This window comes from Cebidichthys violaceus, unplaced genomic scaffold (genome assembly GCF_023349555.1).
Source record: "Cebidichthys violaceus isolate CVI_PGR_0920_01 unplaced genomic scaffold, fCebVio1.0.p SCAF_119, whole genome shotgun sequence".
NCBI lineage: Eukaryota > Metazoa > Chordata > Actinopteri > Perciformes > Stichaeidae > Cebidichthys > Cebidichthys violaceus.
The window spans coordinates 147,136-174,903 of NW_027176284.1; the positions used below are offsets into that span (position 1 = coordinate 147,136).

At 40.9% G+C, this 27,768-nt stretch overlaps 4 protein-coding genes across 5 annotated transcripts; 3 read left to right on the forward strand and 1 right to left on the reverse strand.

The window, feature by feature from the left end:
- Positions 1–369: 369 nt before the first annotated feature.
- smim14 (small integral membrane protein 14) lies at positions 370–7,426 on the forward strand. Its single transcript, XM_068705455.1, has 5 exons — positions 370–497; positions 2,318–2,414; positions 3,171–3,219; positions 3,327–3,481; positions 5,175–7,426. Exons 2-5 carry the CDS (start codon positions 2,340–2,342, stop codon positions 5,211–5,213), a joined length of 318 nt encoding a protein of 105 aa, XP_068561556.1. The 5' UTR covers positions 370–497; positions 2,318–2,339; the 3' UTR covers positions 5,214–7,426.
- A 1,215-nt stretch (positions 7,427–8,641) lies between these two features.
- Positions 8,642–14,029, forward strand: map9 (microtubule-associated protein 9). The gene is made up of 13 exons (XM_068705446.1): positions 8,642–8,972; positions 9,253–9,343; positions 10,411–10,917; positions 11,030–11,196; positions 11,305–11,413; positions 11,487–11,554; positions 11,654–11,715; positions 11,803–11,965; positions 12,355–12,441; positions 12,571–12,732; positions 12,814–12,959; positions 13,268–13,403; positions 13,547–14,029. Exons 1-13 carry the CDS (start codon positions 8,901–8,903, stop codon positions 13,664–13,666), a joined length of 1,890 nt encoding a protein of 629 aa, XP_068561547.1. The 5' UTR covers positions 8,642–8,900; the 3' UTR covers positions 13,667–14,029.
- Positions 14,030–14,777: 748 nt separating this feature from the next.
- Positions 14,778–20,315, forward strand: ugdh (UDP-glucose 6-dehydrogenase). Of its 2 annotated transcripts, none has more exons than XM_068705456.1 (12): positions 14,778–14,846; positions 15,788–15,949; positions 16,383–16,484; positions 16,594–16,794; positions 16,878–17,075; positions 17,606–17,753; positions 17,855–17,949; positions 18,028–18,158; positions 18,478–18,617; positions 19,252–19,343; positions 19,447–19,557; positions 19,641–20,315. In XM_068705456.1, exons 1-12 carry the CDS (start codon positions 14,844–14,846, stop codon positions 19,749–19,751), a joined length of 1,494 nt encoding a protein of 497 aa, XP_068561557.1. In that variant the 5' UTR covers positions 14,778–14,843; the 3' UTR covers positions 19,752–20,315. The 2 variants fall into 2 exon arrangements, with proteins under 2 accessions (XP_068561557.1, XP_068561558.1); XM_068705457.1 differs by having other exon boundaries at positions 14,790–14,998.
- Positions 20,313–27,648, reverse strand: lias (lipoic acid synthetase). Its single transcript, XM_068705459.1, has 11 exons — positions 27,503–27,648; positions 27,056–27,231; positions 25,401–25,494; positions 24,658–24,738; positions 24,080–24,236; positions 23,518–23,575; positions 23,300–23,428; positions 22,394–22,539; positions 22,248–22,318; positions 22,032–22,143; positions 20,313–21,249 (listed from the first exon to the last, which is right to left on the reverse strand). Exons 1-11 carry the CDS (start codon positions 27,584–27,586, stop codon positions 21,188–21,190), a joined length of 1,170 nt encoding a protein of 389 aa, XP_068561560.1. The 5' UTR covers positions 27,587–27,648; the 3' UTR covers positions 20,313–21,187.
- Positions 27,649–27,768: the final 120 nt, after the last annotated feature.

The window sequence follows — 27,768 nt, forward strand, 5'->3', positions numbered from 1 at the left end:
GACATTTGTGTTGGAGTTAAAATAGGCTACAACATTTCCCTCTGCAATGTTTTTGAATAGAAGTAGAAAGTAGCAATACTCATGTAGGCATTTTTGTTGTAGCAAGTACAGTATTCGAGTTACAAGCCATCACTGAATATTTGGTTACACAACTGTACAGATGTTGGGGCTCGGTTCGTCTGCCTCTGTATGATGATAGGCAGCGGACTGTTTGTTTACTATCCAGACGTTATAATCGCTTCTTTCTGGGATTGGCTCAAAGTCCCGTCTATCAAATGACTGAACCAATAACAGACGTCCGAATCGCCCAGCGCGTATTGTTCCCGGATGTCTCTCGTGAAGAATCGCTGGTTGGCTCACGTGCACCAACAAAACACAGACGGTAGGTTGTCATGTCTGCAGTTTAATGGTTTCCGTGCGGTGGACAACAGCGCTGCAGCGGTGCAGCCCAGGCCCTTTAAACACAGTGAACGTTTCTCAACGTCTACGAAGCGCAAGTAAGTCGTGTTTCGATGCCGTTAGCCGTCACAGCTGTCGCTAATCATCTGTTCATTAGTAACAGTCAAGAGAAAAAACAGTCAACGCTGTGAGGCTTTGTTGCTGGCTAGGCTAGCAAGGAGCTAGTCTAACGTTAGCTAAATTAGTTAGATATCAATATTGTATATTATGTTGTTATTATTATAATAGTCGTGAATGTCAAACTTAAGGGTTGGTATGGGAGAAGTGATGATTGCTGCCGTTGAATGGATTTCAGCAGGGTCGAGATCAAACTGGCCACTTCGTTTGTTCGTCACTCCAGAAATATGCAGGCAGACACCCATGGAAACTATGAACGTACAACCATTACAGCCCAATGTCAAGTAACGTTAATGCAACTGTGTATATGTCAGTGTTTATTACTTATAAAGTGACAGTCGTGTGTTTATTCAACAGTTTTGTATTTTTGTAATGTGTGTTCCAGCAGAGTGGTCGTTCATTCTACGTTTATTACAAATGTCAATTACATTATATATTGATAGGCTCATAGGTCTGATACGTTTGACCAGAGCTATACAGATAAACCGGTCAGGTAGAGATATATATATATATATATATATATATATATATATATATATATATATATATATATATATATATATATATATATATATATATATATATATATATATATATATATATATATATATAGGCTGATATACATAGACATGTACGTTTGCAGAACAAGAAATACAAAACATGTTGTACGTTTTTCCCTGGGGGTAATGGTTCTACATTTAAGCAGTGCAAACAAGTTGGTCAACCTATCCACGAAAATACTAGAAAGGTCGCCATAACAACAAACTGCAAAGAACAGGACAAAAAAATAGAGAGAACGGTACAAAAAACATCTCAATACATTACACAGTTTTCAATACAAGGAAAATATTTTTTGACTGGAAAATATACTGCTCTGTTCATATTTTGGTCACTATTCTTTGGGGGGGAAAAATCTTAGGGTTAGATTTTTATTTTTTTTATTACAAATGTTTGTGTATGTTGACGTTAAAAAAAGATGGCAGTATTATAGAAGAAAGAAATTTAGCCAATAAGGGTGGAAATTGGCACCATCCAAATGCTGGTAAAATATGCAAGCGGCTACTAGATTTGCTTCAGTCACCAGCGGGGAAAAAACCCTACTGTAAGTACTGTAACTGTGAGTGGTTAGTAGATTCTGGAATACACCAGCCACAGTGGCAGGTGGACAAAAGAAAAGTGAATTTCCATCAATCAGATATCAATGTTATCAGTCTCAAACAATCTAGTATCTGGTGTTGCAGTATAGACCTGGATCACTTTGATCAGGCACCTGTAGCAGACATCTGTGCATTGGACCTACGACTAATCCAAGCACTGTCTGTGTGTTTCCCATCAGTATGCCAGGCCATGTGATAAAACTTTTTATTCAAAACTATCTTCAGCTCTTAGCTGATTACGTGGCTCCTAATCAGTGTTTTATTAAAGACGAGTGCACCATCAGTGTAAACCAGTTCAGACTTTTACGTGTTAGAAACACATGGTCGACACCAGAATGAACTCCAGTATGTTGTCAATAAAGGTCTAGTTAAGAGTTTATTTTCATTTACAAATGCCTAGGTTACATGCAGCGTGATAAAGCAGCCACAGTGCTGACTGTCCTTGACTGAACAGTCTCCTCCCTCTAAGCTGTGTCCCTGTGAAACAACAATACAGGACAGCACTGACAAGAGGCAGCGTTAGGTTTCTCTCCTTTGTTCATGTACTTGGTCTAGTTAGAGTCAGTACTTTCGTTTTGTTCCAGGGTGGACGCCGTCTGGTGAGACATGGCAGAGGGAGGCTTTGACCCTTGTGAGTGCGTCTGCACCCACGAGTATGCTATGAGGCGCCTCATCAACCTGGTGAGTGGCCTCGGCTGTCGCTTGAAATCTTAAGTGGCTGGCTTATTGTTGAGTTGCAGGAGATCCAAGTGTGCGGCCCAAAGTATAAGTATGTCTCGCCGAAGTCGAGAGATTAGTGGTAGAATCAACTAGCAAGCAAGTGAAAGTCCCAGCCAGAGAGGAGGAAATGAAAAGCTGCTGACTGGCACAGAGCCAGCACATCCTGGTTCCTGTTCGGTGTTTATCCAGAGAGCCAATCGGCACTTCCACACAAAGATGTGTCACACCGTCGCACTGCGTGCTGTCAGGTTGGCTTTGGGCATGTAAATATTTTCCAGCTCTCTTTTAATGGAACGTGTAAAAGAAGTGTTCAACATTATGGAGGCGAATTATGTTTAACACAGAATAGAAGTTGTGATTATTTCATATTTTCAGGTGACCTCATTGGCTCTTTAGTGCAGAGGTGTAGCCTGCACGGCGAGCTGCAGATGGCTCAGAGCTTCAAACTACCCGAAGGGAGAAAAGGGTGTTGTCCAAATAACAAAAGAATTTTCACATGATTTGCGAATCAGAACTTTGTACAGTTCATTGGTGTGTGTGTGTGTGTGTGTGTGCCTAATGTTACAAGGAACTCTGGAGGTTTGTTAGTTTTATTGGTTTATAGACTTCCTGTGTTTTGGTAACCAGAGTGAATAAGTCGGCCATCAATTAATATCATTTTTCCCGCTCTCCTCCTGTATTGAATCTGCTTTGTTCCTTCTGTAATTTCTCCCTCAGCTCAGGCAATCTCAGTCGTACTGCACAGACACCGACTGCCCTCAGGAATGTATGTATGACCACATTAGTGGGTTGTTGTTTTTCATAATGTATCGTGTTGTGGGATCAGAAACATTTAGTGTAGATTACAAGTGCAAAGGTGCGTTTGTTTTCCAGTGCCGGGTCCCAATGGGCCGGTCGGCGGAGGCGGTGACCTGACCCTCACCATGGTTCTGATGGGATGGGCGGTGCTGGCTCTGCTCCTGTTCCTGTTGCGCCCATCCAGTCTCAGGGGCAGCCGTCCCACAGGCAAACCTCACGGACCCCACAATGTCAGTATCGATCGCAGTGCGCCCACCTAACGGTGATATTGTAAACATGGGTTCAGTGCGTCTCTGCCCTCGTTTTCCGTGACGATTCTCCACAAATTACCACATGGATGATAAATCACAATGTAGAAGTACATGAGCTTAAGATACTGAATACAACGCTATTTTTCCTTTAATGGTGATTTTATGACAGAATTGAAATAAGTCACCATTTGATGGAAACCTGGATAAAGAAAATGAAAGAAGCAATGTTAATAGTGACACTTCTTTTGCTACATGCTAGCTATTAGCCTATCTCTTCTAAAGTTAACTGCCTCGTTTTCAAAGATGAAACATGCAGAAAAAGAGTCTTTTGCACACAGCAAGTACTTCACTTATGTGAGACCGCAAAGTCAGCTCATAAAAGTGTACGATCACACGCTGAGTGAAACGCTTATCATTGTTAATAAGATTCTTGATCATATATTTTATTATTATATTTTATACATCATATATTTTTGAATGTGCAGCCACTACCACATATTCCTGTCTTATTTCTTTCTGTTTTTTAGCTGGTGTCATTTCCATTGCTCTAACAATGGATCTGTCCTGTAAGCACAATACAAGACCCTAATTACACTTGTGCTTTTACTGTAACATGTCAAAATGTCTTCCATAAAATCAGGCCTGTTGGTTAAACATCAGAATGTCTTTTTGTGCTCTTCAAAGGTCAGCTGTCTTGACCTCACATAGGCTGCTGAACTATTGTATCATTGCTTTTTGGTTTGTGTCATTTAGTAAGAGTCAGTCAGCTCTGGTTTTGTATGGCAGTGTGTATTTTATTTTATCAAGCGGCAGTCCAACCAAATGCAGACATTTTTCACACAGTTTTTATGTTTAAATAGTTTGGTCCATATTTTGCAAAGATGAGCAGTTATCTCCCAAGATTAGGAACTAAATGTTTATCCTGTGACGTGACCTGGAGCTGTATTTTAGACCTAGGGTGGGTAAAGATTTTTAGCAACGTTTTCTTTTTGTTATCATTGTTGAAATTGTCATTACATCCTGGCAGCAATCAATACATCAAATGCTCTGACAAAAAATAAGAAAGAGAAAAAAGTCCTGTCGCAGGATAAGCCCGTCCAATCATTTCATTGGAATGAAATGATTGGACGGGCTACCTGCCTGTTTAACTGCCTTTGCGTATTCTGCCCGTGCACACATTATTGTAACCCATGTCTACTACAAACTGCTATCTTGACAGCTGTGAGTACTAACGGTAGCCATGTTGGTTGTGTGCGTTAATTCAGATTATTTTTTGGGGAGTGGCTTTGGAGGGACGGGCTGTCAGTGTAGCCGACTTGGAGACTTTCTTGCTACATTTAGCCACTTTTGGAGCTAGCGCTGCTAGCTACTTTCATTGGAACAGAGTTGACTATGCTTGGCTAGGTTTTTCTGTTTTATTTTCTATTTTTTATATATATATATATATATATATATATATATATATATTTGTTCTTGCTGGTTTCTCCAAAATTGCTGACCGCAGCTTAAACAGGGACTCGGCCTCTGGTTGTACACCACCAGATGAACATTTGCTGATGTCTTGTGTGTTCAAATTTGAAGCTAACCTATCATTATTTTTTTTACTCTGATTTTTATTATTATTTCAGGATGTTTCTATTGTTAAGAATGAAAATGTTCTTCTTTTTTACAGCGCGATGGAAGAGAGCCTCCAGCGCCACCTATCGACTAGCAGTGGAGAGCCGCAGCACTCACCCACCTGCTCTGACTGGAGCTGCACAGTCAGCCAGCGACTGTGACAAAGGGACAGCACCATCTCCCCTTCATTCAAATATCTTTTGCTTTTCTCCTATTTTTTTGCCACTGTGTTTTTTGGGGTAGATTTATCTATGCCGCCTATCATTGGAGCCCAACTTATCTGAATAATGATGCATAAAGACAGACGTTTCAATCTTGAATTAAAATAAATAAGTAGTAACGTTGTTGTTTTGTATGTCCAAAGATGCATACAAGCCAATTTTGACTGATAATATTGGCCGACAATATCAGCATGTTAATATATCAGTCGGGGTCAATGTGGCATTTGCAGTCTTTAATCAGAAGGCGGGGCGTCGTTCTGAGTCGGTCCCTGATCTCAGTTCTGGTGTTGACTGAGCTGACAAATGAAGGAATGTGTCACATGTGTTGGTGGAGATTGGGGGGGGTTAAATAGTTGTTCAAGTGCTTGCTGAGCGATGAAGGGTGGCGGGTCTTCAGACTCTGAAACATTCCTCTCTTTCCACTTCAAAGTCACAACTCTATAAACGGTGCCAGTAATGATGTCATATCCCGGTGTATTAATAGCACGTTAAAACCAGCATAATGATTAACGCAATGAATTTATGAGGATGAATACTATTATGAATTAGGATCACAGTAACACAGCGTTGATTTCAATGCAGCCAATCCATCTTCTGTGTTTACACGCAGGCCTCAGTCCCATTACATACTCCAGCAAACAGTCCGGTGTGTTGAGTGAACGACATCTCCGGAAACGTGTCTGTCCCTTTAAGCGACTGTTGGTTATGTGACTGTGGTGTAAGTTATCAGGACCACAGCGATGAATCTTGAACGATCTGTTTAACGGGCTACCGTTGGACGGTCAAATGCTCCCATTTCACGTAGTTGAAATGAACTGAATTGCAGGCATACAGATGTGTATTAAGTGTGGTCATTGTAAAACAATATACTCAGCACAAGCATTTTAATCACATCGAGATGATTCCATGTACTGTCATTGTTTAGTGGTTAAAAGATAAAAACAAGTCAGAATTGTATACTCGCTTATTAGTAGCAGAAAATCTTATTTTTGTTGTTGTGGTATGCCGTTTTCTTATGACGGTGTGTTGTGGTTGGAGCATCGAGTTTCTACTTCTACAACTTCTGTATGATGATGATGTCAAACCAATTTAAAGGAAAGGAGCTAGAAAACGGTGCCAATGTTGAAGTTCTGGTCTCAATGCTGCGACAACTTCTTGTGAAAGAACAGCAATATTTTGAGTTAATTTTTTATGTGAAATGAGATCAGAATAGGACATGGGAATGATTAGTGTCTGGGGGTTTTCGCATTACTGTGGTTTACAGGATTTGTTGGTTTCTCTTGGTCCAGAGCTGCTAAATGAGGGATTCATTTATAAAAATAAAAAAAAGGTTTGTCAGCTAGATTAAAGGTTTAGTTAGTGAACAGAACAATAGAAATCTCTAATGCATTGCGATATAGTGGTGAATGTCTCGTGTTCTTTAACCCTGTATGTAACTGTGGGTGGATATTCATAACACAGTACAACAAAACCACAAACTACAGCCTCAATGTTACTTAAGAGAATCAACACTTCTTTGATACAATCTCAAGAAAAATGGAACAATATAACAAGTGAATGTTTTTTTTAACATGTCTATTGTTGGCTGTTGGATTGCTGTACATGATGGAGGGTTTCCAGTTTTTCTTGTCACTGACCTTATCTGTCATGCCCCTGTCATGGCAGCATGGCTGTTAAAGTGTGTCTGGGCCTTGAATTATGTTTTCAGGGGTACTTGTGATATCAGAATTTACGTGGATTAGTCTTAAAATTGAAGTGTCTTTCTTGATATACATGGTGTAAGAGTTCAGAACCTGAAGATGATCTGTAATAGCTTCTCTTAGTTTCCATATCAGCGAATAACGCCCTCTAAAGATTTCTTCCCTACGTCTTTCTAGACTCGGGAGGAGATGGGGAAAGTTAAGTAAAACATAAGGTGTGTCTGTGTGTATAATAAAGGGGGAAACCATACTTGGTTGTGAGATGAACAAGTGGACCATCTGGTACTGTAGGAGACCACGATTTACACTGTTTCTGTCTAAGAGAAAAAGGGCTTCAACTATGCACTTTTCCTATAACAAAACAAAAATAAATCAAAAAGAATCCAGTCTTACTGTCTGCATGTGTTTTTTTATTTTATTAGTCCATATATGGATGTAATGTGTATATGCAGTAAAAGTACATTACCATTGCAGTGTAATTAAGACATTTATTATAGTACAATTTTGAGGTATTTCATTTTAAGCTATTTTTTTTCAGATTGAGATTTTAAATAAAAAAACTTGTGACCTTAAATTCTATGATGCTGTGTTACATAAACTACCACTTGTCCGGCCACATTTTAAATGCTGCTCACGTGTTAATGCATCAGGAGTAGCAACCCAATAATGCAATATCTTATTATTAAATTGTGGTATTTCTACTTTTACTTAAAGGAACAGCGTGTAGCACTAAGCGTGTTCTATTGGCAGGAATACAATATTTATATTAACTGTTTTCTTCAGTGTATAATCATCTGAAAATAAGAATCGTGTTTCCGTTAAAGAGTCGCTTAGAGTCCTAAAAACCAGGAAGTGAGTCAGTATTTTTGCACTTTCGGTTACCTCATCTGCAAGTCTTTTTTTTTTTTTTTTTTGGTTAGATGCCTTAAATTAGGTATGTGGTTAACAAAAGCGAAGGAGATTTTAATGTTTTGTTCTACATAAAATACATCAGGAGATATTCCTCTTGGGAATGTTGATGTTTTTATGTGTAAAGGCAGTTAACAAGTGGCTAAATGAGACTAGAAAACGTCATCGCGCCAACTAGTCCGCTTGTACACCTTCGTTGTGTGTACTCACGCTCATGAGACGGTGTAGTTCGGTTATATTCTTAATGGGTTGGCCAACAAAAATAGGTCATCTCCGCAGCACTCTATGGGGACGTTCCTGAAATAGTCGCTTTATATTAGCCACCTAGTTATCTTACAAGCTTAATACAGCAAAAACTTCACCGCTAGATGCCGCCAAATTGTACACACTGCACCTTTAAGTAAAAGACCTTAAACCTTCTGTATAACCCGCTGGTTTATTGCTGCATGACGGTGATTTGTACGCCTCTGTTCATACTTTGACAGATACTTTATAGACGCCTGTCCTCACATCAGCATTATCGTTTAACTGCTCCCAAATCAGGTTGAATCGTGTGTGTGTGTGTGTGTGTGTGTGTGTGTGTGTGTGTGTGTGTGTGTGTGTGTGTGTGTGTGTGTGTGTGTGTGTGTGTGTGTGTTGTTGTTACAATTGAGCTTGTAATCCTCTGAGCATGCGTAGTGGTGAGACGGAACTGTCCACGTTTCCCAGGGTAACCATCAACAAGTCAGTTAGCCCACTGTAGCGAGCTATGTCCTTTAGGTTGTACCATTTACGAATCAGACAAACTTAGCATAATGGTCATTTAGCAATACTAGTACATACCAAGCATAGGAAGCCTAGTAGCTAGCTAACATTACTTGTCACAGTGAAATTAGTGAACACTAGCTTAGCTAGCATGCTAACGTCAGTGGACGCGTTCAGAGGGAAGCGTGGAGCGTTGTAGTTCTCAGAATGACTAATCAGCAGTTCAGGACACTGGCTTACACGAAGAGCCCGAAAACATCGAGGAGAACAACGTTTCAGGTAAAAGCTTTGTTGTGTGCGGTCTCCATGTCACCAAATGACAGCAGACTGGATTAGTCAATTAACCCACAGCCCCCTGAAGAACACACGTTATCTTATGTACTTACTAAACGTATCTGCTTTCTACCTGCCCATTTGCACTATTGCATTGCATGCTCTATACATGTATGCTTTAATGGTGTACTGTAATATGCGTGTTGTTGTACTTGGGAGAAGCAAAAGATAAAGTTAGGTGAACAACAGAGTCAGTCTAATCTCATCCAAAATGATACCTTTTCAGGACGAACTTCAGGCTGCTGTCTCCGCCAGGGCAAGCAAGGCACAAACAGATCGATACTCGTACTCCGATGACTTCAATGAAGATGAAGACGGTGAGATGGCGCAGCATCGACATCCTATAGATGTGGGTCTCTGTGGTGCTTTGGTTTACAGTGTAATTGCGGTCTAGTGTCTGATGCTAGCTGGTGACGAGGCTGCTTTATTGCAGCTAACGTTATGTATCCTTCTATTTACACTACTTTGTGTAAGTGACTTAATACTTTTATGTATCTAACTGTGATTCACAGTGAAAATGCATTAAAACAAATTAGAGAAATTGTAAAGAGATTATCAGAAATTGCTCTGTAAATGGCAGTTTTTTTCAGCAGTGATTCCCAACCAGGTTGTAGGAAGCTCATCTTATTTAAAAAAAAAATTATAATTGCAATTTGGTTAGAGTGTGTGAGTAGAGTGGAAGCAGAGACGGTTAAGCTCAAAGTAATGGATATGGTTGAACCGTCCCGCTTCTGCCACTTCTGTTGGTTGTGCTACAAATGTAACTTTGAAAAAGTTTCCTATTTTATGTAATTAACAGTGTTCAATAACATCAGGTTTTTATATTCAAATGGACACATTTGTTTGATGGCTGTGGGGGTACAGCAGACAGAAAAAAGTTTGGAACCACTACTTCACAGCTGGTGGAACACATTTAGTCCTCACAATTCATTCCTCCCTGCCAACCTCAGTAGGATGAAGGGTTAATATCACTGCTTTGCAGGAGGAAAATATCAGATGGCAACAAGAATTACAGCAGAACAAAAATGGAGCAGACCATATGGCTGTGCTTCCTCCTTTGGATAACATTGTTAGTCAGACACCTTCAACTTAGATGGATGTCTTGTGTCATCTTAAATGTAATCTTTTGGCCCTTATATGGTCACTTTGTGTTATTTATGCTTGTAATTCCACTCCTGTTAGGCACTTTGTGACTGTCTGTGAAAAGCGCTTTATAAATACATTTTACTTACTTACTTAGTTACTTAGTAAGATGCAGTTGAAAAGCTCCAGAAAAAGTTAGTAAGTGGACATTGAGTCTAAATTGTTTTGTCAATTTAGATACAGTTTAATGGCTGGTCCTATCTTTCTAAATTTCTGTATTTGATTTTTCTGTTTTTCACAGATATTCTGAACGAGCTCCTCAAATCGAGAAAAAAGAGGGCCGGTGTGATCAAGGCAGCGAAGGGTCAACCCAAAATCAACGACTTTGACATTTCAGACGACGAGGGCAAACATGGCCGAACGAAGAGAGTTTCATTTCTGAAAACCCAGAGAATCGATTCTCCCTCGGACGACGCAGCGGCGCCAGAGTCACGTGATAACAAACCGCCCGACTCTTCCACCGGTCCACACAGCAATCACGACGACTCCACGAACATCGGTGACGACAACGTGCCATTTGAAAGCAGTGATGCGGTGTCTGCCGATCCCCAAATTACGAGAAGGAGCTCAAGTAAATCTCTGTCGTACCAAACGTCAGGTGACTCTCTCCTGGACATGCCGTTGCCCTTACCATCTGACAACAGTGGGGAGGAAACTCCAGGTCCTGAGGAGAAGAGGAGCTCTGCTCTGGAGGACGGCTCCCAGACTCCTTCATCAGCAACTGACCTCACATGCGTGTCCTCAGCAGGTCCGTTTACACCGTTTCATGTACAAGCCGCAAAGGGCACATTGTGTGTTACTTTTGCTGATTTTCCTGAAGATTTTTTAAATTCATCTTTCAACAAACTGTCTTTAATCAGATACCAATAGGGAGCCACCCAGGCCCAAACCGAGGCAAAGGACTCTCGGATTGAGCCTTCACGCTGTGGAGAAGACGGCTGAAGACGCTGGATCTCCGGATCTCAGCAGGCCCCAGACGTCCTCTGCATCCATCCCCTTCTCCCCCGACACGTCCAGCAACACCGCTGTAAGGAACCGCGGTGCACATGCACGTCTCTCTGCTCTGCTTGTTCGGTATTTGGAGTTGAAACATCTTCTAATTGGAGCATGTGTTTGTTATGTCGTTTCATTGCAGTGGAAGGAAGGAAGTCAAGCAGTTTCATGCGGCCTCAGCAAATCCTCTTCGAGTAAGAGTGAGCAGTCACAGCTCTTCACCAAGACCACAGTTGATTCCGGATCCAGAGGTAACATCCTCAGCACCACACACTTGTTTTTTAAATGGCAGTAATCCTCTTGACGTTTAATGTGTTGTTTTAGATGGCTTCATTTCCGATGACAGCAAAGAGCAGGAGAGAAAGTACTCCACGTCGTTTGAAGAGTTTAATGTAAGACCTTCGTTGGCGGGTGAGACTGTGACAGCCTGCGTCATGTTGGATATGCTCTGCCTCTTGGTCTCAGTAAATGTGTCTTCTGTCTCCTCTCAGGCAGACTCTGGAGAACACTTGCAGCAGCTCTCTCATGTCCACCAGAAATCCTTTGACACTAGGTTGGTAAGCAAGCCACAGCAATAGCTGCTTCTAAAGCTCCGTGGACAGAACAGGGTGGTAACTGACCGTTGTTTCATCTCAATCAGGACATGGAGCTCTCACTCTGAGGCCGCTCAGAGGTCGCACAGTGTGTGCTCCGGCAAAGTGGAATCGAGGTATCTGGGAACTCTCAAACTTCTGGATCGGAAAGTCTCGCTGCAAGACTCTCAGCCTCCAGCGGCAGATTCACTCAGAGCCGCCATTTACCAGGTCGGTGTGATAACGAGCCAGAGTTGTTGGAAATCTCTGCAGTGTTTGGTTTGTTTTATGGTGAAGGGCACCCATAATGTAGAGGAGCTCCATCTTGTACTCAGACACTGATTTGATTACAGTTATATAAGATAGATAGAACATACTTATCATATCTGCTGTCATTCTTTCCACCCTGTTAAACCCTCCATTTATATTTTCTGTGTTACACTATTATTCTCAGATCTTATTACATTATTATCATGTAGAGATGCAGAGCCAGTTTGGCCTTGATACGCTGTACTTGTCTAAATGTAATATGTATTTAAAAGCCAGTACATGCGACTAGCAGAGCCGGAGCTGGGGATCGAACCGCCGAATCCCGGCCCACTAACATGTATTTCTAACAGGAATGGCTTCGAAAGAAAAAGGAAAAGTCAAGAGAGAACATGCAAATACAGAAGAAGGAGGAAATCCTGAAAGAAAAGAAGAAAAGTGTGAGTAATCTATTTTGTATATTGGAAATACAACACTCACACACAGTAATAGAACACTATAAAAAAAAAAACTATATTTCAACAGAAATGGACACTTTTTGCTTTCTTTAAAAAAAAAATCATTAACAGGAAGAAGAGGCTAAAAAGGAAGATGCTGTTGCATCATATGAGGCTTGGAAAGAAACAAAGGCAGAGAGTCTCAAAGCAAAAGCCAAAGAAAAGCATGACGCGATGAGAAAAGTGCAAAGAGCGATTGAAGAGAAAAAAGAAAAGAAGCAATCTGCTCAACAGGTTTGTCGGTTGATTTATTGTGCATTATGAAAGAACTTCTGTGTGAAGATATACTAATCGGTGATGATGCAAACATCGCAGGTGTTTGAGAAATGGAAAAGTGAGCATGATCATCTCCTCAAAGAAAAGTCCAGAAGACAAAGAGAAGCTGAAAATAAAGTTCGGTTCAGAAAACAAGAGAAGGAGGAAGAAAGAAAGAGAGACAGCAAATCTGCCGTTTCTGACTGGTGAGTGTAAATCATTGACTCAAGGAAGCAGCTGCTGTACCATTAGAGGCACGTTTTTGAGAATGCCTGCTGGTCTACCCAGCAAACAATTTAAAGGGCCAGCATGGAAAGATCACATGTATTTAAAAAAATAAATAAAAATGATCTTACTGTACTTGATTGTAAACATTTTATTGGGGTGTAGTGTAGTATTCAAACCTCCACAAAATACAAGCAGTGCATCGCTGCATGAGAGTGAAAATTACCACCCACTAGATGGCAGGCAAGGCTTGATGTTTAGCCACTTTTTTTTTCTTAAAATGTTTAAGGCGTGAAAAGAAGACAGTTGTTCTCCATGAAAAAGTCTCGACGGAGCGCGAGGAAACCCAAAATAAAGCTGAGGAGGAGCGCTACATGAAAGAGGAGAGAGATAAAATGGCTTTGGAGATGTATGAAAACTGGCTGGTGAGTAGAATTACTTGTGGCGCCACTGATAAGTGGCATCGACAGTTCTTCTTTTGTTTTTTCAGATAAAAATGGTCTCACTCACTGTAAATCCAAGTTATTTGGAAGAGTTAATATTTCAGAATTTTATTTTTTCACAACAGGTACGGAAGGATTTGGAACAGAAGAGACAAAGAGAAGAAAGACGAATACAAGCGATACTCCAAGACGGTCCACCACCTCCGTGGAGCCCACCGAATAAAACCATACCCTTCGGGAAATAACTTGAAATGCAACATACCACCCCTAAGATATCTGTGGGTTCTGTGTTACATTTTAAGTTTGTACTGTATGTTGTGTTTTAAACATAGTTGATGGCAGCTGTTGATTTTTATAACATATTTTGTACATTTTAGAGGTTTTCTATTAGCCAGCAGCTCTAGTGCAAGTTTATTTTTGTACATGTTTTTCGGTGAAATGTTGCAGTATGTTGAGAAAGTTGGAAAATATTCCTGTGACATGGTGACATGTCTGTATCAAAGGAAACCATTTTTATAAATGTTGTGATCTGGTATTACCATGTTAGACATCTGAATGTAAAGCGGCAATAAGAAAACAATATTGATATAAAAAGCTAATGTAATTGGTCTGATGATTCCTCTACTTCTATATTTGAACTGCTGTCAATTTCCATCTAAATTTGATTTTTGTCTCGAGATTACAAAAGGCTTCGAAACGTATTCTTAGAAACTGATCTGTAAAACACGCAGCGCTTATTTGATGTAAAACATGATTTAATTGTTTGTTTTTATTTAAAGTGCTGGTCATTTTTGCATGTCAACTTTTTAAGGTTTTTATTCATATTGATTGCATTTTCCATCATGGAAAAACATTTACTTTAGACTTAAAAAACAAAAAAGTCTTTAAGGATGTCTTTAGTGATGCAACAACACAATAAACTTATGAGGGTGACACTTTATACAGATTTCTACAGAGAGAAGCACTTTGGACTTTAAACTCAAGACACAGTGAGATCTAATTGTCTAAATGAAAGAGAACTGTTATGGAATTTATTTATGGCCTGCTGTTAGCTCGGCTCCTAGTCATTTTCCCTAAAAAAGACTCTCCCACATCTATGCCAATGCATGTGGAAAATGTAAGACAGGTATCTAAACCATATGAGCAATAAATCCTGCAAACATGAAATGTTACAACCTATAACCTATATTCCTCAGCTGTTTAGAGGCTTTAAGTGGTCATGGAGACATGGAAAATACTGACAAGTGTTTCCATTATTTTTTATGAATGGAGTCAGAACATCGTTTTGTGCTTTTACTCTGAAATATCACACCGGAAGAATCTTGTGCGCTGCTTAGACTCCTGAAGGGTGGTAACGTTTACCCTCATTAGTATCTCAGTTTAGGGATAGGTCGTGCAGGAAAAGTTGTGGGAGCAACCTTGATGGTATGAGTTTGTTTGTCGATTTAAGAGTTAGTTAAAGACATTTATCGTTTGTGAACCGGAACCGACGGCTGTTTGAACACATTTAATAGAGGAGCTAACGGTTACCGTAATCTGCGCATTCCTGAAGTTGACTGACTGTCGAGTTGGCAGAGGTAATGTAACGTTAGCTAGCTAACGGCTGCTTGCTAGCTGGCTGGCTCAACATTGACACCCATTCATTTGTTTCTTGTGTTTAGTTCACTCACACGGCATTAGCAAAGAAAAGAGGAACTAGCGTAGTTATGGTCCTGTTAATGCGTAATGTTACACTGCGAGCACTGACACTCTGCAGCAAAGCTAAAGTGAACTACCCTCACTGCAGGGTCTCTGTGATAAAAGGTCAGTATTCATCTCTGTCAGACGTGGCTGAGCCGATGAAAGGCTCTCTATGTTCTACCAGGCTGTGACGGGGCGACTGGTACTGTGAAGACCTGATGATCAGGAGGGTTTAGAAAACCAAGAAGTGTTAGACAGAAACCAAGCTTAACTTTTCTCTTGGTAGTACATCAGTCTGTGGAGGTTACATTTTTTACACTTTTAGCACATTGAAATGTGACAGATGAATGGCAATGCATTATCAATGAATATGACAGTTTTATGTATATATGGGTGTGTGTAGATATTTCTATGTATATGAGTGTGTGTGTGTATATATATGTATATGTGTGTGTGTGTGTGTGTGTGTGTGTATATATATGTGTGTGTGTGTGTGTGTGTGTGTGTGTGTGTGTGTGTGTGTGTGTGTATATATATATACACATAAGTGTACGCTGATGTAAAACAGGAATTAAAACTATAAGGTAAAGTGACATTCCCAATGTTATTTAGGAGCTCTGTCTTTAGAAGTTGATCTACTCTCTAATGCATCCTTTCTGTATCGTCTTCTCTCTCTACATTTGCAGATGTTTCAGATAAAGAGGATCTGTTGCATTGGTGCTGGGTATGTAGGAGGCCCGACGTGCAGCGTGATCGCCCACATGTGTCCGGAGATCACGGTGACGGTCGTCGATGTCAACGAGTCCCGCATCAAAGCCTGGAACTCGGACACTCTGCCTATATATGAGGTATCATATCAATGAGCTGAGTGTATTATAACAGGATTAATCAAACTTTTAACAAGGTCGTATTTTATTAGTGCCCTTTCCCCTACAATATTGCCTCACTTTTTAGAGCCTTATATCTCGAGGGAGTTTCTATTTTCATTAGTTGAAGTTAATCACAGTGTTGATAAAGTAGATACAGGGAGGAAACTGTTCCAGCCAAGTCTTTTTGTAAAGTATTGCGTGGGTGCAAAGAAAAATAAATTAGTTACAGACTGCCCGGTGTCGCAACTTCTCTACGTCAGCCACGACCAAAAGTTATTACATCATCATGACTTGCGTTAATAAGCAGTCCTTTAGGACTCGTATTCCATTTGTAACTGTTTCTGCCATGTTTGTCCTACGCATTCACTGACACACCCTCCACGACTCATTTTCCCACTTCCTCCCACTCCAGCCGGGTCTGAAAGATGTGGTTGAATCATGCAGGGGGAGAAATCTGTTTTTCTCTACGGACATAGACTCAGCCATCAAGGACGCGGACCTCGTCTTTATCTCTGTGAGTCCATCAGTGCCCCCCTCCCCCCGCCGCCGCCGCCCACGCATGCACAGTTTGACCAGCTGCAGGAATAAATCGACATTTATGACACGTGTGAATTCATTGATAGGTCAACACCCCAACCAAGACCTATGGGATGGGGAAGGGTCGTGCGGCGGACCTGAAGTTCATTGAGGCGTGCGCTCGGCGGATTGTGGAGGTGTCTGACGGTTACAAGATTGTCACGGAGAAGAGCACAGTCCCGGTCCGAGCTGCCGAGAGCATCAGACGGATATTCGATGCCAACACCAAGCCCAGCCTGAACCTACAAGTGTGTATTGTTGCATGAGAATGAAACTCTTTACATCGGTTGTGCTGCGAGTTTCTGAAGTTGTTGTGCCACTGCTGCTGTAGGTGCTGTCCAACCCAGAGTTCCTTGCTGAGGGAACAGCGGTGCGGGATCTGAAGGAGCCGGACCGAGTCCTGATTGGCGGAGACGAAACAGCCGAAGGTCAAAGGGCAATCCGAGCTCTGTGTGCCGTCTATGAGCACTGGGTCCCAAAAGCTCGCATCATCACCACCAACACGTGGTCATCCGAGCTGTCCAAACTGGTGAGTGTAGGGCAGCGACTCAGTTATTTTCATTGTTTCTTTTTTATTTAATTAGCTGGTTATTGTCTCAATTAATTAGGTCAGAAAATGGTGAAAAATGCCTATTATAATTTCTCAGACCCCAAGATCACATAATTACATTTTTTTGTGTTAACAGAACTATACTGAATTGTCAGAAAGAAAGCACTGACAAGTCGTATAATACACTGTAAAATGTCCCACATGGCAGCAAAACAAATCTTAAAGTATCTGCATGAAGATTGTTGTTAATCTTATGTGTTAAAAAAAATCTGACTTTTAATAAATATTAACCATATTGGCCTCAAAAACTGTCTGGCTATAGTCCGTAACCCAAAGATATTTAATTTACTATCTTAAATGACAAAGAACACGAATCAAACTCACATGTGAGAAGCTTGAACCAGCGAATGTTTGAATGAAGACTGACTGAAACAATCAGTTAATAGGAATAGCTGCCGATTCATTTTCTCTCGACTAAATTAAATTATAATTTTTTTTTGCTCGTATAGGCAGCCAATGCATTCCTGGCACAGCGGATCAGCAGCATCAACAGCATCAGCGCCCTCTGTGAGGCCACCGGGGCCGACGTGGAGGAGGTGGCCAAGGCCATCGGGATGGACCAGAGGATAGGGAGCAAGTTTCTCAAAGCCAGCGTTGGTAAGAAACGCGTCGAAAAGATGTCAAACCTGAGCTACCGCATAAAGTTTAGTAAATTTAAACACAGATTAAGTGTTGCCTACTCTTAACACCCCGCTCAGGTTTTGGTGGAAGCTGTTTCCAGAAGGACGTGCTAAATTTGGTTTACCTGTGCGAGGCCCTCAACCTGCCTGAAGTAGCCTCCTACTGGCAGCAGGTGAGAACTACATCTAGTTTTTTTTTCTCTGCAGGCCTCTCCACACTGAATTCACCGTATTCTCTAATCTGTTCTCAGGTGATCGACATGAATGAGTACCAAAGACGGCGGTTCGCCTGCAGGATCATTGACTGCCTCTTCAACACCGTCACCGGGAAGAAGATCGCTCTGCTGGGCTTCTCCTTCAAAAAGGACACAGGTGACACAAGGTTAGTCTCATTCCATGGCGTTTGTTTGGTTTTTCATTCTCTTTCTCACACCCTTGTAGACATGTCGCCACCCAGTTCTTTGTTTTTCTTTTCCGACAGCTTTGTTGCGTTATTCATTAACCCGGGATTGTTTGTGTGATCACACTTTACTCCACATGATCGACCTGCCAACATAATGTGGTGAACTGTGGCCCTGATCAGAGTTGACACTAGTGTGTGTGTGTGTGTGTGTGTGTGTGTGTGTGTGTGTGTGTGTGTGTGTGTGTGTGTGTGTGTGTGTGTGTGTGTGTGTGTGTGTGTGTGTGTGTTGCAACTCCAGGGAGTCGTCCAGTATCTACATCTCCAAGTATCTGATGGACGAGGGAGCCAAGCTGTTCATCTATGACCCCAAAGTCCTCAAGGAACAAATCGTTCATGACCTCTCCCAGCCCAACATCTCAGAAGACAACCCAGGAAGAGGTGTGTGTTTATCTGCCTTTATTACATAAGATACATCACAGCGAGAGAGAAAGAAGAGTGTGTGTGAGAGGGAGAGTGACCGTGAGAGCTTTCAGTACCACCCACTAAAAAACTCTGGTCAAATACTCTGATAATTAATATTTAAAGTAACATAACATCACTAGTTCCAGCCCCTGAAATAGTGAATTTTTATCTCGAGGGAAATTGTTGTGTTGTAGTTCCAGTGAGAAGTAGGAAAGCAAATCCAAAATGTACAGAATGCTAAAACTATAACGGGTTAACAGAGGATTCTTGGTGGTGTTTTATGTGCAATGTGCAATGTCAAATCTGTTTTTCTTTGCCGTCTCTGATAGAACATTATTATATCTTTGGGTTTTGACTGTTTCACTATTTTTTTAACATTGTGTAGAAATTGGAAAAAGCCTTAGAAGTAATTCATATTGGGCATTTTATTGTTTGCTTATTCATTGGTACCTCATTTTAAGCAGAAAATGTAAAACAGGACAACACAAGTAGTTCCTGGTCATTTAGACACTCAGCTGAATGGTTTGTTTTTAAAGATAAAACCAGTCAGTCATTTCTTATGGATGCTGCGCTGTAGCCGAGGTGACGCACTTGGTTTTTTTCTTCCTAGTGTCGGAGCTGGTGACCGTGACCTCTGACCCTTACGAGGCCTGCCAGAGTGCACACGCATTGGTCATCTGCACCGAGTGGGACATGTTTAAGGTCACAATCATGCATTGTTTTTTTCCTCCCACCTAATAAATAAATAAATAAATAAATTAAAAAAAGACCTTGAGTCCTCATTCCCCGTCTAATTCCACCACAGGAGCTGGACTACGAGAAGATCTACAAGAAGATGCTGAAGCCGGCCTTCATATTCGACGGTCGCAGAGTGCTGGACCACCTCCACTCTCACCTCCAGAACATCGGCTTCCAGGTGAGCGGACGAGAAAACGCGCGTTCACTGCGCCGCGTCACACACAGAATGAAAATGAAAGCCGCTGCCTTTTCTGTCCGTAGATCGAGACCATCGGTAAGAAAGTGACGGTGACGCGAATCCCCTACACCCCGGCAGCCGTTGGTCCTCGCATCGCTGTCAGTGAACCTCCCACCAAGAAAGCCAAAGTCTAAAACTCACCCCCACACACACACACACACACACCATGAAACACATTCCTCTCTCAACCTTTTGAATTGCTGGTGAAACCTTTCATTCAGGTCAACCCCACTCTGTTGTTGCTACATGCCTCAGGATCAAAAGGGCCAGAGCAGCAGGAGTAACTGCTGCCCTGCAGTTGGTCTGAGAGGAAAAAGCTGAACCTTCAGAACTGTGAATGTGATCAGGTCATTGGAAGAAATCACAAATGGCATTTATCAACCAAAATATTTCAGATGCAGTCACACATGCACCGACTATTTCAATTGAACACTATTAGATGAGTTTACTTTCTTACAGTATTTACTATATAATCAAGTATTGTTTAATTGCAAAATAAATTTTATAGTTTTAAAAAAAAAATATTTTTATAAATCATCTTAACTGTATGTCAATCAGTGTTTGTCCTCCATATCAGTCTTCTTTTTTACTTCAAAACAATGCAATAAAACGTGACGCCTGTCCTTAATTTGTGCCCGTTGATTGTTCCGATTCGATGGAAAGAAGAAAAATAAAGTGACAAAAAGAAAACCAGGAAATGTGCACTGATGAATTTTAATTCTTTAAATACAAATGTACATTTTAAAGATTTGTTCTGTCCCAACAATTGGTGCAGAAAATAAACGCACATCTTTCTTGTCCAGGTGAAAAGTCAAAATTGTTTTTTATGTAAAAAAAAAAAAAAAAAAAAAAGTGGTTTGAGTCTAAACTGCCTCTTTATCAGATACAAAAGGTACCGCCTCCCCATACTTCTGTACCTGACAAAAGGACAATTTAAGGCTTGAATTGTACTTTTTTTTTTTTCCCTTCAAGTCTTGAATCATGGAGCCACTGCAGGAACCCTCAGTCAAAAAAAAAAGAACAAGCCCTCTTTAACGCTTCATTAAATCAGTTGTGAACCAGCAGACATCACAGAGTTGATAAACGGAGACAGTGGTCAAAGATCAGTAGCTCTACCTGAAGTCCAGGGCCCCTGAGGGGAGGGAGTTCATGGTTGGTGTGATTTAGGGACCCCTGTGGTTCAAAGATTGCAAATTACTGCCTCTGCTAACAACAGGTTTCTGCTCCGCATCCAGTTTATCTACAAACCTGCAGGCCTTTAACCGCTGCTTGCTCTCTTTGATCCCCTCTCCCTAAAACGTTATTCCTCTGAGTTGGTGAAGGTTAAACAAGCAGAACAAGAGCGTTGAAAAGGAACAGAATGGTCCCTGTACTTGCATGAGGTCTCCTAAATGTCACCTATCTTCTTTTTTTGTTACTACTCGTAAAAGTTAAAAGTGTTTCCTGTGCTGCAGCGTACAATGATGCATTATGGTCCGGCAGGAGTAAAGCTGTCACTGTAGATGTGTATAGTTGTAGTAGGGTCGAGACTAAAGGGAGAAAGAACTAGAAGCTGCTGCTTCTGTGCTTTTCATTCGGCTATGGTGACTTCTGCTTTTCTCTTCATCAGTAGATTCTTCAGGAAGAACTCACCTGTTAGGAGAGAAGACACATTAGAAAAATAATATATATTCTCTCTGACCCTTATGAACAAATTAATTTACCTTGCTGTTTTATATTAATATTATTTATGCTGTCTCCAATATAGTACTGGCTGGATGCAAGCAGTGACCAGAACCCGTTTTGGTTTCACATGTCATTTGCTTGAAAAGAGCAAACTAAAGTCTTGATCTTTGAATAAGAATTTAAAGGGTAAATTGGGAGAGTGATTTCAACATTCTCCTAATTTCAGTTAGTTGAGAATGAATTACTTGGATATCTATCAGTGCTTTGTTGGGTGATAATGAAAGGGAGACGGGGTCTAAACAATGAATGAGAGCCCCAAAACACCAGCTAATGGTCATTCTTCTTTATTTTTAAAAAAAAAACTTTGCTTGCATCGTCTCTTCAAACGCAAAGCTGCATTGTTACGGTTAAATGGACCAGAACATGAAATGTGTAACTTTTGTAGGGGTAGCTCGTGGTGGGTGTGATTAGTCTTGTTGAATACTCTTTATTAGACACTTTATATTATTAGTATATGCTGTGATAAACTGATATAAATAAATCATTTATAGCCATAGACTGCACATCTTTGAAACCAGACTTCCACAGAGAGGAACATATTAGATTATAGAAATGAGAGGGAACCCTCTTTAAGCTGAGTTTTAGCTTTAATTTCAGGAAAAAATGGTCATTAAATAAAGTCATCCCTTATGTCAACGGAGTAAATTGGTCCATCCGTGAACCGTCCCAAGACGGAGCGTGTTTCTCACCTGCTTTGTAGGAGGATCGCACCAGTGGCCCGCTGGCTGTGTAGCTGAAGCCCAGATCATTCCCAACTTTCTCCCAGTGGGCGAACCTCTCCGGAGTGACGTATTCCTCCACCTACACCAAACACACATCGTCACAGTGTGCTCTACCTTAACCACATGCGCATTTATCTGGCAATGCTGTTGCCTTAGTAAATAGGCAATGTGTGATGTGCTTACTTTCAGGTGGCGTTTAGTGGGTTGCATGTACTGGCCCAGTGTTAGGCAGTCCACTCCTGCCTCTCGCAACTCTGCAACATCACCAGAACACGGTGGTTTAGGAATGTGTTGTGCTTTGCGTTAGAATTGTATCTGTGTGTACACACCGGTCAACGTGTTGAGTATCTGTTGGTCCGTCTCGCCCAGTCCCAGCATGATGGAGGTCTTGGTGAGCCCGGTGGGGTTGACCTTTTTAGCATGCCTCAGGACACTCAGAGACTGGTCAAAGTTCGCTCTGGGGTCACGGACAAACCTAACGACAGATGCACATCATGAGCAATTGAAATAATAAAAAGGGGAAATATACACCCAGATTAGTGTAAACAATTAACAATTACACTTCCACAGTGCTTCCTCCCTGTGTTTACACTCCTACACTATTTATCCTAACATAGAATGGATCTGTTGTGCCCCCTGCTGGTCAGTGTGTGTATTACTGTCCTGTTCCTTCTTGTGGCAGAGCTGTAACCGGGTACAGTAAAACAACTGAACAGCATATTTATTTTAAATATAAAATACAAGCTGGAAAATGTGTATATATTAATAATTTATTCAAACAATTATAGAAATATATTATTTAAGTGATTAAAATAGTATTTTTTTTATTATGATTTAAATTAAATCATAATAAAAAAGTACTATTTTAATTTTAAAATGATTTACTATTTAGAACATGTGATTGGCAAATTTAAATCTTTGCTAGATAACAGCCCATTATGACACATTGTTAAGTGCTCTTGCATATGATTGTAAACACATTCTCCCTGTTGTGCAAAGGGCAATATGAATGACATGTTTTAATTATACCTCTTCAAGACGTTCTTATGATTGAAAAACCCTGTTATTCTTTGGCTTGTTGGCTGATCAGAGGTTAGTGAAGGCAAGGCATTCAGGCATTGATCAATGTTGAAACAGAGATTAGATGCTCAACTTCTAACTTTGAAAAAACGTAACTTATAAAAAAGAAAAAAAAAGGTCAGTAAAAATACAGAGGCAACATGCTGAGGCAGTACCTTTGTAGCTCTCGCACCGTCTCCACGTTGTGGGCATACACATCCAACCCAGACAGGGCGATCTTCTCCACTGCCGCCAAGTCACCGCGAAAGTCAGGGGTCAGACACTCAACCAGGATCTGAGAGTCCCTAAGATGACAAAAATGCTTATTTATTCATTTTGACCCGCTAGTAAGATACAAACACCCGATGAATCCAAACGAGATGGCAGTTTATACCTTTCCTTCAGGTTGAAGACGGTTTTAGCAAAGTGATCTGCCCCTCCATCAGCAATATCTGCAAATGTAAAATATAAATGTGACTACAGGGCATCACTGTTGACTAAACTGTTGACGAATATTTTTAAAGCCGGTTGGTTATTTTGAATCGGTGGACATTTGTGTTTCTTAAAATCTAATAAGCGGAAAATATGACTAGTACTGTTTTGTTATTTTTGCTGATTTATAAGTTGCATGACTGACAAGCCAGATTTAAAGCAACCACAAATTAAATCCCACCCTGATAAAGATAATAGTAGCCAAAAACATTTGGGGAACAAAGCCTGGTATGTTTGGAAAGAGATGTGCAACACGTTAAATGTGGATGGACTTATACTGAAGCTTACGTGTGTGTGTGTGTGTATGTATGTGTGTGTGTGTGTGTGTGTGTGTGTGTTGTTAAAGTTTGAAAAAAAAAAAAAAGAGAGGGTTCCTTTTCCCCTTGTGAAACTTGGAATTTCACTGCGAGCAGCGATGTAACGTTGCTCCAGTAGGTAGATGCATTGCATTAGGGAGCCGTTACCGTCTCTGTCGACTGAGGTGAGAACCACGTAGTCCAGCCCCCAGGCAGCGATGGCCTTGGCTGTATTGTAGGGCTCGTCTGGGTCCAGAGGCGGAGGCCGACGGGCCGTCTTTATGGAGCAGAACCTGCACCCCCGGGTACACGTGTCCCCCATCAGCTACATACAGAGAAGGACAAAAAAAACAACTCTGTGATATGCATGTCGTATGACAGCCGCAAATAATCCACACAGACATCATAAAATGTTAAGATATACAGTATATACCAAGCGTTGGTTTATTATATGTGTGGATTATGGATTACACATCAATCTTTTGAATAACGGAGAACTGGAAGCACTTCATAAAGCAGCTTAGCTTAGCCTGTGGAGACACGTACACATTTACAAGATGTACAGAGATGATGTTAAACTGCATTTTTGTCAAAAACGTACATTTGTTTTACATTTTCTTTGCAAAAATAAAATAAAAACGTGTGCTTTTTTTAGACTTTCTTTGTCAATAAAGCGTGCTTACACTTTTCTATAACTGTCAGTAAAATTCAGTTGCACCACAAAGCCAGCGTGCCGGGAGACTAACCATGATGGTGGCTGTGGCTGTGGCGTATTCTCCTCCTCCCCAGCATTCCCCGATGTTAGGACACCTGGCCTCCTCACACACCTACGAAAAAGAAAAAAACACACACACACACACAGTCCTCAAATGCACAAGAAGTGACACAGGGTTACCAGACTTAATCAGATATATTAGTCTCCATGGTGAAACTCACGATCTCACTACAGCCCATGATATATTTGAAGAATACAGCCGAAGCAAGCGTTTCCTTTGCAAATGGGTCTCAAGATTTCAGAGTGACTGACTTTATTTTCCTTCTAGCTAAATACTACTTGGCTGGGTCCAGACCTTTGGATCCGCCCACTCCACTGAGTTTGAGTGGAAACAGAGTGTAACGAGTTAACAATTCGTCTGATATCAGGCAAAAATATCACAGCCATCAATCAAAATTCTACATAAGCAAACCACCATTCTCTGTATTGATGAACACTGTCTTTAAATGTTGAAATTATTTTCTGTTCTTTGAACAAAAAGGCTGTTTAAACTGTCAGAGTACTTAACAAAACGTGTAAAATATGATTAATACATATTAAAAATGATCCAAGAGTGTAAATAACATTTGTTAAAAATATAAAGAAATAAAATAACATTGTAACAATATGTTGTGACCCTTCCACCAACGGGTACATGTGTCAATGCCCCACCCAGTTTCTCCATTCACTTACACAGACTGTTCCCCTAACTTGTCACCAGTCTACAAAACTTACTGTGTGCAGGTTGAGGTCTCTCAGCGTGTTCTTCAGCCGGTTGTAGTTTTTCCCGATGGGGATCTCCGTCTTCAGCCATGGAGGAAGCCGCAGCCTGTGACAAAGAAACATCAGCAGAGACGCTCACTGAATGTGCAAGAGAGCGCTCGTCTATGAGAAGGCGTGGATCAAATCATCTTCACCACACAAATAACCAGATAGGAATGTTACCTGAAAGGCAAATCAATTATTTTTTTGAATCAGAAATCTTGTATATTCATAAAACCGTAAAGCAGTCCTGGTGAATAATGTAGGTTGTTTATTGCTGTTTTTTATGAATACACCTATTTCAACCTACTCGTATGTACATAATAGTTGTGTTTATTTTAACAACATGATACAATTACATTGGTCTTCCAATGTAATTGTATCATGATGAATCATATATGGAGATATCGTGATACACTATTGCGTCATCTAACTTGATAATAACGAGGACATGTCGGCTCAGATTTCTCAGAGAATCGGGTGTGAAATATTTTGAGGGAATATCTTTTGAAGATTGTGGTTTTGTTTTGAAATGGCGCTTTACATTACTGCTCAGTTCAATGCGATCATGGCTAAGTGGAGAGCAGGGCTGTCTTTCAATCAGAGTGTCAGAGGTTCGATCCCCGGCTCCTGCTCCACTAGTCTCATGTCCACTAGTCTCATGTCTTAAGTCCACTAGTCTCATGTCTCATGTCCACTAGTCTCATGTCTCATGTCCACTAGTCTCATGTCAACGTGTCCTTGAGCAAGACACTGAACCCCAAAAATTGCTCCCGTAGCTGTGCCTACGGTGTGTAGATAGATACTGAATTGTAAGTCGCTTTGGATAAAAGCGTCTGCTAAATGACTGTAATGTAATGCATATATAGTATACAGAAGTATACTTTACCGTGTGGCTATTTCATAACCACATACATACTATTTCATATATTTTATGAATTAGCAGAAAAATATATTGTGATACATTTCAATATCGACACATGAAACGACCTATACCCGGATAGAAGATGTTGGCCATACCGCTCAGCACTAGTATATCGAGAGCAAAGTCCTTGTATGTGTACACATATTTAGCCAATAAAGCTGATTCTGATTTGATTTTCAGTTAATATTCGATTTAAATAATAATAATAAAAACCCTTTTTTTAAATTCACAACAGTAATGCTTGAAATATACTTTACTTTAACTATAAACCTGGTATGAATAATGCCATACAAACAATACCTAGTGTGCAGATGGACACACACTGTACATATATCATTACATAGTTTAAATACATATATTCCACATTGTTTGCTGTGTCGGTCACAGTCTTCTGTACTGTTTGTGTTTACTAATACTTGTCTCTTACACTGACAAGTTTCATGTGGTCTAACTAATGACAACACAAACACTTCCTGGTAAACTAGAACTGATTCAGATTCAAGTGATTCAATGAAGTCCATAAGGGATTCCATTTAAAAGCAGAGGGCCCAGCAGGGTTTCACAATAGATCTATGCTTGATATAGGCTTGGTCTGATCTGTTCTTTGAACCTTTCTGATAACACTCTACACTCACAGATACAATAGAGAACTAACAATTCCCATGTTGGCCCCTTGTTTACCACAATCTCTCTGCTGTCTCACCTCTCTCCCTTCTCTCTCTTCAGGTTGCCTCTGTATTCTGCCCACTTGCTTTTCTCAGATAATTCCCCTGAAATGAAGTCTTGTAGATCAGGCCCGTCATCACTCAGCAGCTCCTTCTTTCTCTCAGTCCGGTCTGGGGAGGATTTCGCCACAGTCGTCAGACTGCTGGTGTAAACCTGCAGAGGAAGGACGGGGGGTGAGGTTCAGGGCTCACTGCTTCACAGAGCTACTTCATATAATCATATGCTGTCGGGTGTGTACGAGTCCGTATAATATGCCACTTATTTGGGGAGTTATAAACTGCCTTATTGTCAATACGGCTTAGTTACAAAACATCCGTACAGTGAGGCCCGTGGTCAGGCTCACAGCTGACGGTCTCCGTTGACAGATTACCCAGACCGTCGGTGTTTGTTAGTTGGAGAATACTCGAGCAGTGAAAATACTCACATGTGGGATGCATCTGGGACTCAGCCATAGATGATTTGCGGAAAAACGGCCAGCAACACAGCAACTTCGTTTTAGCAGCGCCATGACTTTAGCTAGCAGTAGACTGTCATTGGCAACAAACCTCGACGAGCGGCTGCTTTGGTCTGGTGCTGCGTTCATGTGGCGTACACAGAGTGGGAAGATACAAAATTCTTAGTGCGTTCACGGGTCGGTTCCAGCACTGGTTAAATGCGCTAACCAAGTTTAATTTGTGAAATTTGTGCAAC

Coding starts and splice junctions, on each gene's coding strand:
- map9 (XM_068705446.1), top strand. CDS start 8,901: ATGACTAATCAGCAGTTCAGGACACTGGCTTACACGAAGAGCCCGAAA. Junction 11,716..11,802: donor CAGAAATCCTTTGACACTAG/GTTGGTAAGCAA, acceptor CATCTCAATCAG/GACATGGAGCTCTCACTCTG. Junction 11,966..12,354: donor TCAGAGCCGCCATTTACCAG/GTCGGTGTGATA, acceptor TATTTCTAACAG/GAATGGCTTCGAAAGAAAAA.
- smim14 (XM_068705455.1), top strand. CDS start 2,340: ATGGCAGAGGGAGGCTTTGACCCTTGTGAGTGCGTCTGCACCCACGAG. Junction 2,415..3,170: donor TGAGGCGCCTCATCAACCTG/GTGAGTGGCCTC, acceptor TTTCTCCCTCAG/CTCAGGCAATCTCAGTCGTA. Junction 3,482..5,174: donor AACCTCACGGACCCCACAAT/GTCAGTATCGAT, acceptor TCTTTTTTACAG/CGCGATGGAAGAGAGCCTCC.
- lias (XM_068705459.1), bottom strand. CDS start 27,586: ATGGCGCTGCTAAAACGAAGTTGCTGTGTTGCTGGCCGTTTTTCCGCA. Junction 22,319..22,393: donor GATACTCAACACGTTGACCG/GTGTGTACACAC, acceptor GTGATGTTGCAG/AGTTGCGAGAGGCAGGAGTG. Junction 21,250..22,031: donor GCGATCCTCCTACAAAGCAG/GTGAGAAACACG, acceptor CTCTCCTAACAG/GTGAGTTCTTCCTGAAGAAT.
- ugdh (XM_068705456.1), top strand. Junction 17,076..17,605: donor CATCCGAGCTGTCCAAACTG/GTGAGTGTAGGG, acceptor TTGCTCGTATAG/GCAGCCAATGCATTCCTGGC. Junction 17,950..18,027: donor TAGCCTCCTACTGGCAGCAG/GTGAGAACTACA, acceptor ATCTGTTCTCAG/GTGATCGACATGAATGAGTA.